The sequence below is a fragment of the Bos indicus x Bos taurus genome, chromosome 11, assembly GCF_003369695.1.
Source record: "Bos indicus x Bos taurus breed Angus x Brahman F1 hybrid chromosome 11, Bos_hybrid_MaternalHap_v2.0, whole genome shotgun sequence".
NCBI lineage: Eukaryota > Metazoa > Chordata > Mammalia > Artiodactyla > Bovidae > Bos > Bos indicus x Bos taurus.
Window position 1 is genome coordinate 4187963 of NC_040086.1, and position 12819 is coordinate 4200781.

Consider the following 12819-nt stretch of genomic DNA (forward strand, 5'->3'; position numbering starts at 1 on the left):
CTCTAAACAGTGCTCCACCTGTCTGGATCACTCCTTTCTCTAAGTCTTTTCCTGGCTAATTTCTAGTCATCTTTGAGGGCAGTATAAGCACCATCACTGTGTGGAAGGCTTCCTAGATCTTCTTCCTCCCCTAATCCAAGCCCTGGCCTGAACGAGAGGTTTCTGCCGAACTTCACTCATACATCGTGCGTGTGCCATTATGGTGCTTGGCAAATTCCATCATAACAGCATCTTTCTTTATCTTGCTTTGAATTATACCGTAGGCCTTTGGAAGGTATGCCCACTCAGCCCCAGTTTCTAACATAATACCTGGTACATGTCCATGAATGTTTGTTGAATGGATGGATGGGTGGACGAGTGAATGGATTAGTTCCCTTAGAGGGAAAGACCCTCAAAGTTAGTTATTGCCCTTAGAGAGGGGAAAGACCCTAAGCCAGTGATACTGCCTTTGCTTAAGACATTTGTAGAAAACAGCTTAGGAATTGCCTTCAGAATCAGTTTATGAGCTAGAAAGGGGGTCACTATTTCAAAACACCTTCATTTGTCATTGTTTGAACAACAAAACTGTTGGATGAAATTTATCACCCAACTTTTTCACCAGTTCCATATGATCCACTCTCAAAGGCTGAAGATGATGGAAAAACACGCTCCTAATTTTGAATATAAACTTCATTATATTTAATGAAATATATTGCCTCCCAAGGTGGCCACTTGAAAATTTAAGTTCTGGTGTGCTTTTAAAAATAAATCAGTCTCACTGCTTTTTAAAAATTATGCTTTACATTTTGAGATGTTTGAATTAGCTATTGTTAGTAAAAGTTGATCAGAAATTGATGAGAGAAAAATTTATTTAAAAATATTAGCTAGTGAATTTGAACACATATTTCCTAAGACTATCTTGAAATATTTCAAAATCAGATTTTAAAGTTTCACCTCTCTAAGGAAAAAAAAATTGGGAAAATCCTATTATTTTATTCAGATTCAAGTTCAAACATTTCTTTTAAATCACAGTTTTCAGAACATACTTTCATTGCCAAACTCTCTCCAAGGGACGCAATATTCTCAGATTTTTTATCCAAACATGCTTGCAGGCATTCCTTTTCTTTAGCCAAATCATTGAGGGTTGCACCAAGAATGCTGATTTCTTCTCTCTGGGCAATACTTTGTCTTGTAAAATTATCTAAATGTGTAATCATAAAGGCATTGTTTTAAACAAGATAAATTTTTTTCCAGTTCAAGCAGAGTGAAGTACTTTTCAAAGTAAATTCTCCTATATTATATTCAATGACTAAAGATAAAATACTCTATCCCAACTTTTAAAATGGCTTTTGTTGTTAGTGATTAAAAATGAAGATTAATCATTCTAAATGACTTGTAAATGAAAAAGCACAATTAACACATTTGAATTAGAACAACAAAGGAAAGTTCTATATAACAAGTTCTCAAAGTAGAATGTGTGGTAGGAGAGGGGAAGGTGCGTGGAGGAAGTACATGGAATGTTGATTCTTTTTCTCTCCTAATTTTACCTTCCTTTAGCTTCGAATCAGTGTTGCATATAAATTGGTAACTACCAGATCTTAAAAATATATTCAGTTAAGTCATCATTGGAGTCAAATATCTTCTACTATTCTGATTTTTTCTACAGCACTGTTATAAACATTCCTAGAAAAAAATCATCCCAGAAGTCTGATTTGCTTTGTAAGTATGCTGGAATGCCAGCGTCAGTGTTGAAGTCCTCTATAATTGGTATAGAAAAGTGGTTTTCAAATGGTGGTTTGTCAACCAGAACCATCAGCATCACCTGGGAACTTATGAGAAATACAAATCCTTAGGTCCCATGCTAGACCTACTGAATTAGAAATTCTGAGTGGGCAGAGCAATTTATGTTTCAACAAACACCCTGGGAAAGATACGAAAGCCCTGGCATATCCTGCTCTGAGGAGCCTGGCTCCAGTGAGCTTAGCTCTCCTGAAGTTTGAGGAGCACTGGTCTAGACCATCTCTACCCTAAGAAAGTCAGTGTGACTAGACCTTTAGGTAAGTGACTGCCAGGGCCACCCAGTGCAGCACTAAGAGTGGAATTTCACACCACAGAGGGTGATGTATGCAAACGGGATGAACCCTGTTTCTTTTCCCAGAAAACCGCTTGTTCGGGGTGTTCTGATACCTGAGTTTATTCTCATTGGCAGAAAACAAACTCTAAGCCAGTTCTAGAACCTCCTAGCTTAAAAAAAAAGTTAACCCCACATCCCATTTATGCTACCACCCCATTTTTCTGCTACTCTTAAGAGCCAAACTTCTGTTTGACTTCTGTTCTCTCCTGTCTCCACCATCTCATTTCCCAATCAATCTTCAGACTACTCCATCTTTCACATCTAACACACAAAGTTTTGGGGGACCCATGTTTCCAAAACCTCCAATGCGTCAATCCAATCAATATTTTTTCATTCTCATCTTATTTTGCTTCTCGAAAGTATCTGACAATTGATCATATCCTCCTTTCTAAAACACATTGCTCTCTTGCCTCCCCAAATGACACTCACTTCTGGGTTTTCTTCCTACTTCTTTGGCTTCTTCTTACTCAGTCCTGGATCCTCTTCTCATTCTCTACATTTTCCCTAGGTGATTTCACGGTTTTAAAGTATCATTTACATGCTGATGTGTCCTAAATGTATATCTTTAGCTATGATTTCTCTTCTGAGATACTAACTTATCTATTTACCTACTTAGCCTACATTTTTACTTGAACTTAAAATCCAAAAATGAGTTCTTCAATATTCTTTTATATTTTCTTTTAATACTTTCTACCTCAGTAAAAAGCACCCCACCGACCTAATTGCTTATGTCAGATATTTTTGATCTGCATAATAGCAAACCTTAAAAATCTTATTCAGTTTTAAAATGAGCACTTTTATTGTCCTGACCAAAATTTTAATTTAAAGTTATAAGAAGATTAAGTTATGACCATATTTTCATAAAGAACACTGGTAAGAAATAATAATAAGAGACTTCATAAAAATAATTTTTTCTATAAACTCAAATGAACTACAGATATATCCAAATCTATGTATACCTTCTACCAAAAATAGTATATATGTAATACATTTCATTATAACAGCTATGGGCATGACATAATATAAAAGCTTACAAATTTAAAATTGATCATCATAAATTTACAAAGTACTATTGCTTTGTTTAGCTATTCCTTCATGAAAAATATGAAGCCATGACTAAGTATTTACGGATCTAAGTGTAAGTAAAACATTTTACTATCAAAGAAAAATACATTTTCTCATGATTTTTTGACTAAAAACTTTTAACTTAAGGGTCTATTTCTAAGTTTCTCTATGTTATAACTGAAGAGAAGAAAACTTTTTTTTCCAGACTTAAAAAACAAAAAGGAACATCAGGAAAAAACTCACCAATTTTTTCATCCAAGCACATAATTTTCTCCTGAGTAAGCTGTAGCTCATACTTTTTCTTAGCAAGGTGTCGCTGAGTATCAGAAAGATCTTTCTCTGTGTTTTCATATAAAAGTCTGTAAACATTTTAATAATAAAACTAATTCTGAAATTTTACGTTTTATCAACTTTTTAGTGTATTTAAATCTAAGAACTTTTAAGGAAACTAATGCACATTTTTTCTTCTTAGTATTTTCATTATAAAAACACACTATAGGAGGTTTGAATATAAAGGGTAAAAGGGGATCCTCAATCTACCACTGTAACATAAACAACTTTAGTATTCATTAGTATTTTTTTGCTTTGCATAAAGTTTTCAAATCTAAATTCAAACTTGAGTTCAGATGTTTTTCACCTACACTCAATCTTTAACATTTTTCAGTCTTATAATTTAGCCCTTCAAATTATCATTTTCTGCTGAAAAACTTTATATGAGCAATAGCCATTTGTTTTCAAGTAAATATAACCATTTACTTGAGTACTCCCCTAATATTAGACATTTGGGTTCATTTCAGGTTTTCATTAGTATAAATAAATCTATAATGAACAGTATTTCACTGAGTCCACAAACACTGACTAAGTATGTAGCAGGTACTATGGTGAACTAGATGGGCAGGGACCCTGTTCTCATGCAATTCATAGTTAATAAACAAATAAGTAGACAGACTATAATTTCTGGAAATATGGAAGCTATGAAAGTCCTCTCACCACAAAACACACATACTAAACAAGATGTAAGAAGCATCCTTTAAAATGTATAGCAAAACTCAGAACAATCTGTAAGAGAAGTCCCTTGGTGCCAAATCAGAGTAATAAGTCTATAAACTGATGTTGTATTAGATATGGTTGGGGTTTACCTGTCTCAGTAACCTAGAGTCTTGTCTTTTAACTCAGAAACAGAAGATGAGGCCACAGAAATGTCTGCAACACAAGTTTTAGAAAAAAGATCCCCCACATAAGAGTGACAGTATTAGTGGAGAGGCCAGACTAGAGGAAATCAGCTTGACAAACACTGCTAAAGCAGGGTAACAAAAGTAATTAAACATCTTCGTTGGGAAATCTCAATCTCAAAATAAGAAATCAAAATAAAATCTGGTTCTAGGATGGTAATGTAATCTAGAAAACTTGGTGGAAATACACACAGAAGTTTTCTGGAGGGACATGACTTCAACTCAGGCACAAACTAAACCCCAGAAAAGGGTCAGCTGAAAAGAGACACTGATGTATAGAACAGTCTTATGGACTCTGTGGTGGAGGGAGAGGGTGGTAAGATTTGGGAGAATGGCATTGAAACATGTAAAATATCATGTAAGAAACGAGTTGCCAGTCCAGGTTCGATGCACGATACTGGATGCTTGGGGCTAGTGCACTGGGACGACCCAGAGGGATGGTATGGGGAGGGAGGAGGGAGGAGGGTTCAGGATGGGGAACACATATATACCTGTGGCGGATTCATTTTGATATTTGGCAAAACTAATACAATTATGTAAAGTTTAAAAATAAAATAAAATTTTAAAAAAATAAATAAATAAAAAATAAAAAAAAGAAAATAAGCTCACAAACCAACACAATATTGTAATTATCTTTCAATTAAAAATAAATTTTTAAAAAATGAGCTCACAATTCAATATTAAAAACATACTAAGAAACAAGCCAAACTTAGTGGGAGTCAAAAGACACACAAACTAAATTAGATTTCAAAGAACTTCAGATTATAGCCTTATTAAACAGAAATTTTAAAAATAATTTTAAATATTAATACATAAAAAGTATAATAAAAATTCATAATAAAAAGAACCAGCAGATTTTAAAAAGAACCAAAGAGAACTTCCGGAAATTAAACTAAAGGCATTGAAATAAAAATTTTAAAAGGACATCAAATGACAAGGTTAAGAACAAAATAGATACAGCTAAAGAGACAATTAGTAAGCTAGAAAAAAAAGCCAGATCAGGGGAAATTATCTATAATAGAGCACAGATAAAAGACAGAACAAATACAAAGGAAAGTTTAGGAGACATAAACAACAGAATGAGAAGGTCCAATATTCACCTAATAGGGATGCCAGGAAATAACAAACACAATATTCAAAGAAACAATGGCTAATATAACACATGAACTCTTACACTAAAGAAATATCAATAAAAAACATGAAAACCAGCTTTCAGTTCAGTTCAGTTCAGTCGCTCAGTCCTGTCCGACTCTGTGCTACCCCATAGACCGCAGCCTACCAGGCTCCTCCATTCCTGGGATTCTCCAGGCAAGAACACTGGAGTGGGTTGCCATTTCCTTCTCCAATGCATGTTAGTGAAAAGTGAAAGTGAAGTCGCTCAGTGGTGTCCGACTCCCAGCGACCCCATGGACTTCAGCCCACCAGGCTCCTCTGTCCTTGGGATTTTCCAGGCAAGAGTACTGGAGTGGGGTGCCATTGCCTTCTCCATTGTTGGTGGGATATAAATTGGTACACATCCTCTATGGAAGACAGTATGGAGGTTCCTAAAAAAGCTAAAAATAGGGCTACTGAGCTACTCTATGATCCAGCAATCCCACTCCTAGGCATATATCATGAGAAAATCATACTTTGAAAAGACACTTGCATCCCAATGTTCACTGCAACACTATTTACAATAGCTTGTAAATTACACTATTACACTATTTACAACACTATTTACAATAGGACATGGAAGCAACCTAAATGTCTAGCAATAGATAAAGATGTGGTGTATATATATACAATGGAATATTACTCAGCCATAAAAAAGAATAAAATAATGCCATTTGCAGCAATACGATGGACCTAGAGATTATCATACTAAGTAAAGAAAGCCAGAGAAAGAAAAATATCATCTGATATCGCTTATATGTGGAATCTAAAAAAGACACAAATGGACTTATTTAACAAAACAGAAAGAGACTCACAGACATAGAAAACAAACTTAGGATTACCAAAGGGGAAAGATGGGTGGGATAAGGTACATTAGGAGGCTAGGATTAAATATACACACCACTATATATAAAACTGGTAACCAATAAGGACCTAATGTATAGCACAGGGAACTATACTCAATATTCTGCAATAAACTATAAGAGAAAGGAATCTGAAAAGGAATATATATTTATGTAACTGAGTCACTATGCCGTATACCTGAAACTAACAAAGCATTGTAAATCAACCATACTTTAATAAAAATATTCTTGAAAACACATGCTAATGTAAGAGCCATAAATATAATAAGTATATCAATTCATATGATAATGAATGAGTCCTGGAAAGACAGGGAGAGGATGTGACAAAACCTTCCGGTGTACACTGTGGCCATCCTTATCCTGTTAAACTATATTGAAGCTGCATATTTTCCAAAATAGCCATAAGATCCCTGCATAATTCAAGAATACATCTAATAGGAAAGAGGAAAATGGAAAACTACATGCACGATCAGAAGTTTTCAAATCAGAATTTTAAATCACTGACCCATAAACCCACACCAAAAACAGACACTCAAGAAACAGAAGCTTCAGAAATAAAGCAGGTAATTTCTTTAGCAGACTCTTCTAACAGGCCCTCCAATGTCAGAAAACTCATTCAAGATATGTTTAGGAGGTTTTTATACCAAAGCCCAAAGGGGCTTAGGTTATAAACTACCTGATGTACCTTTTTTGAATGGTTACTTTGGAGCTGAAAACCAACTCCTCTGTGCACCCTCAGCAGGTTAAAAATCAGGGTTCTGGCATATCGTGCGATTCTCCTGATCTCTCTTATTCTCAAAACAAACTCCCACTTGGTTCTCAGACTGCACTCTCCATCAGTGCTCAGCTGTACACACTTTGCCCGGTTCTAAGGAAACACTCACTCAGAGACACTCAAAATAATGCTTTTATAGATAATTGTTTATAATTAAGTAGATTCTCCAGAGAAACTCACACTAGTGAAACAGAAAATTCTACAGACGACAGCACTCATAAACCAAGCTACAATGCATGGTGATGGCGCTTTATAGTTTTCATTCAGCACTTTACCAAATAATATTACAAGCAACTTTGATAGCAGAGACTGAAATTTATGCTTTGCTACCTCAGAATGACTCTAAGACTTAAAATTCAAAATGAGAAGAAATCTGTACCTATTATAAAACTCAGGGCACAGAATAGAATGCTTCCTTCACAAAATGACATAATCAGAACCAAATGATAGATTTTTAGAGTAATTTTGGAAAACGTCTTGACAGGTCATTTGTCTGGCCAGAAATCAGATAGTGAAGGTTCTCAGTATGACATTAGTATGGGATCTGACATACAGTTGCCATCTCTAACTCAGAGTCCTATTATAGATTTTGGTTGCTTCGAAATTTGGGCAATTATGATTAAAGCTGCTACAAACCCTATGTGTAGGTTTTTGTGTGTACATAATGTTTTCAACTCCTTTGGGTAAATATCAATAAGCATGATTGGTGGATCATACGATAAGTATATGTTTAGTTTTGCATGAAACTGCCAAATAGCTTTACAAAGTGACTGTACCACTTTTCATTCCCATCAGCTCCTGTTGATCTACATTCTTACCAGTATCTGTTGTGCTTCCGATTTTGGCCATTCTAATAGCTATGTTTTAATATCTTGTTTTAATTAGCATTTCCAGATGATATATGATGTATTGCATCTTTTTATATACTTATTTGATATCTCTATAACTTCTTTGATGAGATTTTTGTTAAGGTCTTTGGCCCATTCTAAGTGAGTTGTTGCAAAATTCAAAAAATCCTTGTTGCAAAATTCAGACTCAAATTGAAGAAAGTCGGGGGAAAAAACCACTAGATCATTCAGGTATGACCTAAATCAAATCTCTTATGATTATACAGTGGAAGTAACAAATAGATTCAAGATATTAGATCTGATAGAGTGCCTGAAGAACTATGGACTAAGGTTTGTGACACTGTATAGGAAGCAGTGATCAAGACCATTCCCAGAAAAAAAGAAATGCAAAAAGGCAAAAATGGTTGTCTGAGGAGGCCTTACAAATAGCTGAGAAAAGAAGAGAAGCTAAAGGCAAAGGAGAAAACGAAAAATACACCTATTTGATTGCAGAGTGCCAAAGAATAGCAAGGAGAGATAAGAAAGACTTCCTCAGTGATCAATGCAAAGAAATAGGGGAAAACAATAGAATGGGAAAGACTAGAGATCTCTTCAAGAAACTTACAGATTCCAAGGGAACATTTCATGCAAAGATGGGCTCAATAAAGGAAAGAAACAGTATGGACCTAACAGAAGCATAAGATATTAAAAAGAGGTGGCAAGAACACACAGAAGAACTATACAAAAAGATGTTAATGACCCAGATAATCACGATGGTGTGTTCACTCAGCTAGAGCCAGACATCCTGGAATGTAAAGTCAAGTGGGCCTTAGGAAGCATCACTGAGAACAAAGCTAGTGGAGGTGATGGAATTCAGTTGAGCTATTTCAAATCCTAAAAGATGATGCTGTGAAAGTGCTGCACTCATATACCAGCAAATTTGGAAAACTCAGCAGGGGCCACAGGACTGGAAAAGGTCAGTTTCCATTCCAATCCCAAAGAATATTTAGACTACTGCACAATTGCACTTATCTCACGCGCCAGCCAAATAATACTCAAAATTCTCCAAGCCAGGTTTCAACAGTACATGAACCGTGAACTTCCAGATGTTAAAGTTGGATTTAGAAGAGGCAGAGGAACCAGAGATCAAATTGCCAACATCTGTTGGATCACTGAAAAAGCAAGGGAGTTCCAGAAAAACATCTACTTCTGGTTTATTGTCTAAACCAAAGCTTTTGACTGTGTGGATCACAAGAAACTGTGGAAAATTCTGAAAGAGATGGGAATACCAGACTACTTGACCTGCCTCCTGAGAAATATGTATGCAGGTCAAGAACAGACGGTTAGAACCGGAACAGACTGGATCCAATTTGGGAGAGGAATAGGTCAAGGCTGTATATTGTCACCCTGCTTATTTAACGTATATGCAGAGTACATCATGCAAAATGCCAGGCTGGATGAAGTACAAGCTGGAACCAAGATTGCTGGGAGAAATATCAATAACCTCAGATATGCAGATGACACCACCCTTATGGCAGAAAGCGAAGAAGAACTAAAAAGCTTCTTGATGAAGGTGAAAGAGGAGAGTGAAAAAGTTGGCTTAAAACTCAACATTCAAAAACCTAAGATCATAGCATCCGGTCCCATCACTTCATGACAAATAGATGGGGAAAATATGGAAACAGTGGATGACTTTATTTTTTTAGGCTCCAAAAATCACTACAGATGATGACTGTAGCCATGAAATTAAAAGACGCTTGCTCCTTGGGAAAAAAGTTATGACCAACCTAGACAGCATTTTGAAAAGCAGAGACATTACTTTGCCAACGAAGGTCTGTCCAGTCAAAGCTATGGGTTTTCCAGTAGTCATGTACGGATGTTAGAGCTGGACTATAAAGAAAGCTGAGTGCTGAAAAACTGATGCTTTTGAACTGTGGTGCTGAAGAAGACTCTTGATAGTCGCTTGGACTGCAAGGAGATCAAACCAGTCAATCCTAAAGGAAATCAGTCCAGAATATTCATTGGAATGACTGATGCTGAAGCTGAAACTCCAGTACTTTGGCCACCTGTGAAGAACTGACTCATTGGGAAAGACCCTGATGCTGGGAAAGATAAGGCAGGAGAAGGGGACGAGAGAGGATGTGATGGTTGGATGGCATTACCGACTCGATGGACATGAGTTTGAGCAAGCTCCTGGAGTTGGTCATGAACAAACAACTGAGTGAATGAACTGAACTGAAGTGAGTTATTTCTTATTGTTGAGTTTTTTAAAAGTCCTAAATATAATGAGGGCAGGAGGAGAAGGGGACGACAGAGGCTCGATGGCTTCACCAACTTGATGGATATGAGTTTGGGTGAACTCCGGGAGTTGGTGATGGACAGGGAGGCCTGGCATGTTGCGATTCATGGGGCTGCAAAGAGTCGGACATGACTGAGCGACAGAACTGAAGTGAACTGAAATATAATTTGGATGTGTGTGACTCTTTGTGACCCCATGGACTGTAGCCCACCAGTTCCTCTGTCCATGGGATTCACCAGGCAAGAATACTGGAGTGGGTTGCCATTTCCTTCTCCAGGGGATATTCCAGATCAAGGAATCAAACCCGAGACTCCTGCATAGCAGGCAGATGCTTTACCATCTGAGCTACAACCTATCTATTACGAAGGTACAATTGATATATAATATTATATATTTTATGTGTATAATATAGTGATTCACAACTTTTAAAGGTTATATGCCACATATATCTGACTTATTTCACTTAGCGTAATACCCTCAATGTCCATTCATGTTGTTGCAAATGGCAAAATTTCATTCTTTTTTATGGCTGAATAGTATCCCATTGGAGAAGGCAATGGCAACCCACTCCAGTACTCTTGCCTGGAGAATCCCATGGGCAGAGGAGCCTGGTAGGCTGCAGTCCATGGGGTTGCTAAGACTGAGCGACTTCACTTTCACTTTTCACTTTCATGCATTGGAGAAGGAAATGGCAACCCACTCCAGTGTTCTTGCCTGGAGAATCTCAGGGACGGGAAGCCTGGTGGGCTGCCATCTATGGGGTCGCACAGAGTCGGACACGACTGAAGTGACTTAGCAGCAGTATCCCATTGTATGTGTCAGTTCAGTTCAGTCGTTCAGTCGTGTCCGATTCTTTGCGACCCCATGAATCACAGCACGCCAAGCCTCCTTTTCCATCACCAACTCCCGGAGTTCACTCAAACTCACGTCCATCGAGTTGGTGATGCCATCCAGCCATCTAATCCTCTGTCGTCCCCTTCTCCTCCTGCCCCCAATCCCTTCCAGCATCAAAGTCTTCCAATGAGTTAACTCTTTGCATGAGGTGGCCAAAGTACTGGAGTTTCAGCTTCAGCATCAGTCCTTCCAATGAATATTCAGGACTGATTTCCTTTAGGATTGACTGGTTTGATCTCCTTGCAGTCCAAGGGACTTTCAAGAGTCTTCTTTAGCACCACAGTTCAGAAACATCAATTCGTCGGCAGTCAGCTTTCTTCACAATCCAACTCTCACATCCATACATGACCACTGGAAAACCATAGCCTTGACTAGATGGACCTTTGTTGGCAAAGTAATGTCTCTGCTTTTGAATATGCTATCTAGGTTGGTCATAACTTTCCTTCCAAAGAGTAAGCATCTTTTAATTTCATGGCTGCAGTCACCATCTGCAGTGATTTTGGAGCCCCCCCAAAATAAAGTCTGACACTGTTTCCACTGTTTCCCCATCTATTTCCCATGAAGTGATGGGACCAGATGCCATGATCTTCATTTTCTGAATGTTGAGCTTTAAGCCAACTTTTTCACTCTCCACTTTCACGTTCATCAAGAGGCTTTTTAGTTCCTATATACACACACATTGTATGTGTATATATATGTATATACACATATATTTATACACCCATCTTCTTTATTCACTTGTCTGTTGATGAGTAACATTTAGGTTGTTTCCGTATATTGGCCATTGTAAATAATGATTCTATGTACACTGGGTTGCATGTATCTTTTCAAATTAGTATTTTTGTTTTATTCAGATAGATACCCAGGAGTGGAATTGCTGGGTCATATGGTAGTTCTATTTTTAATTTTTTGAGAAACCTCCATACTGTTTTCCATAGTGGCTACATCAATTTCCATTCCCATCAGCAATATACAAGGGTTCCCTTTTCTCCACATCCTGGCCAACATTTGTTATTTGTGGTCTTTCTGATGATAATCATTCTAAAAGGTGTGAGGCGGTATCTCCTTGTGGTTCTAATATGCGTTTCTCTGATGTTTAACATTGTTGAACACTTTTTCAGTGCCTGTTAGCCATCTGTATGTCTTCTTTGGAAAAATATCCATTAAGTTCTTCTGCCCATTTTTTAATTGAGTTGCTTGTCTTTTTAAAGTTAAGTTATGGATAACAGTTCTTTATTAGAGGTATCTTTAGCAAACATTTTCTTCCAGTCTGTGGCTTGTCTTCTCATATATTTGATATCGTGTTGAGCAGAATATTAAGCCTTCAATTTTTTTTCCCATTTTTGTTTTTACTGGAGGCTCAGGAGGCACATGACAGTTCATAACAGGGCTTCAGAGGTAGGGGGGAGCAGGGAAACAAAAAATAAACGGGTGGGAAAGAAAAACAACCAGGAGTAGGGAAGATCTGGCTGGTTCCTTCTCAGCCTGATTTAGGGGAGGGAGTTGGGGCCTCTGAACAATAAGGATGGATCCCTTCCTTCAACCCTTGGTAGGGGAGAGAGAAAAAAAAAAGCAAAAGGGTGTTGCTTTGGCCCTCCT

General features: G+C 37.3%; 1 protein-coding gene across 6 annotated transcripts in view; it reads right to left on the reverse strand.

Moving 5' to 3' along the window:
* The window catches only part of TSGA10 (testis specific 10), a 93129-nt gene that overhangs the window by 31884 nt on the left and 48426 nt on the right, over positions 1 to 12819 (reverse strand). For all 6 annotated transcript variants that reach the window (XM_027554674.1, XM_027554671.1, XM_027554672.1 and 3 more), the window contains 2 exons: positions 3422 to 3537; positions 1026 to 1180 (listed from right to left, as the gene is read on the reverse strand). In XM_027554674.1, the coding sequence (XP_027410475.1) occupies positions 1026 to 1180; positions 3422 to 3537 (271 nt within the window). The remainder of the gene's footprint in view (positions 1 to 1025; positions 1181 to 3421; positions 3538 to 12819) is intronic.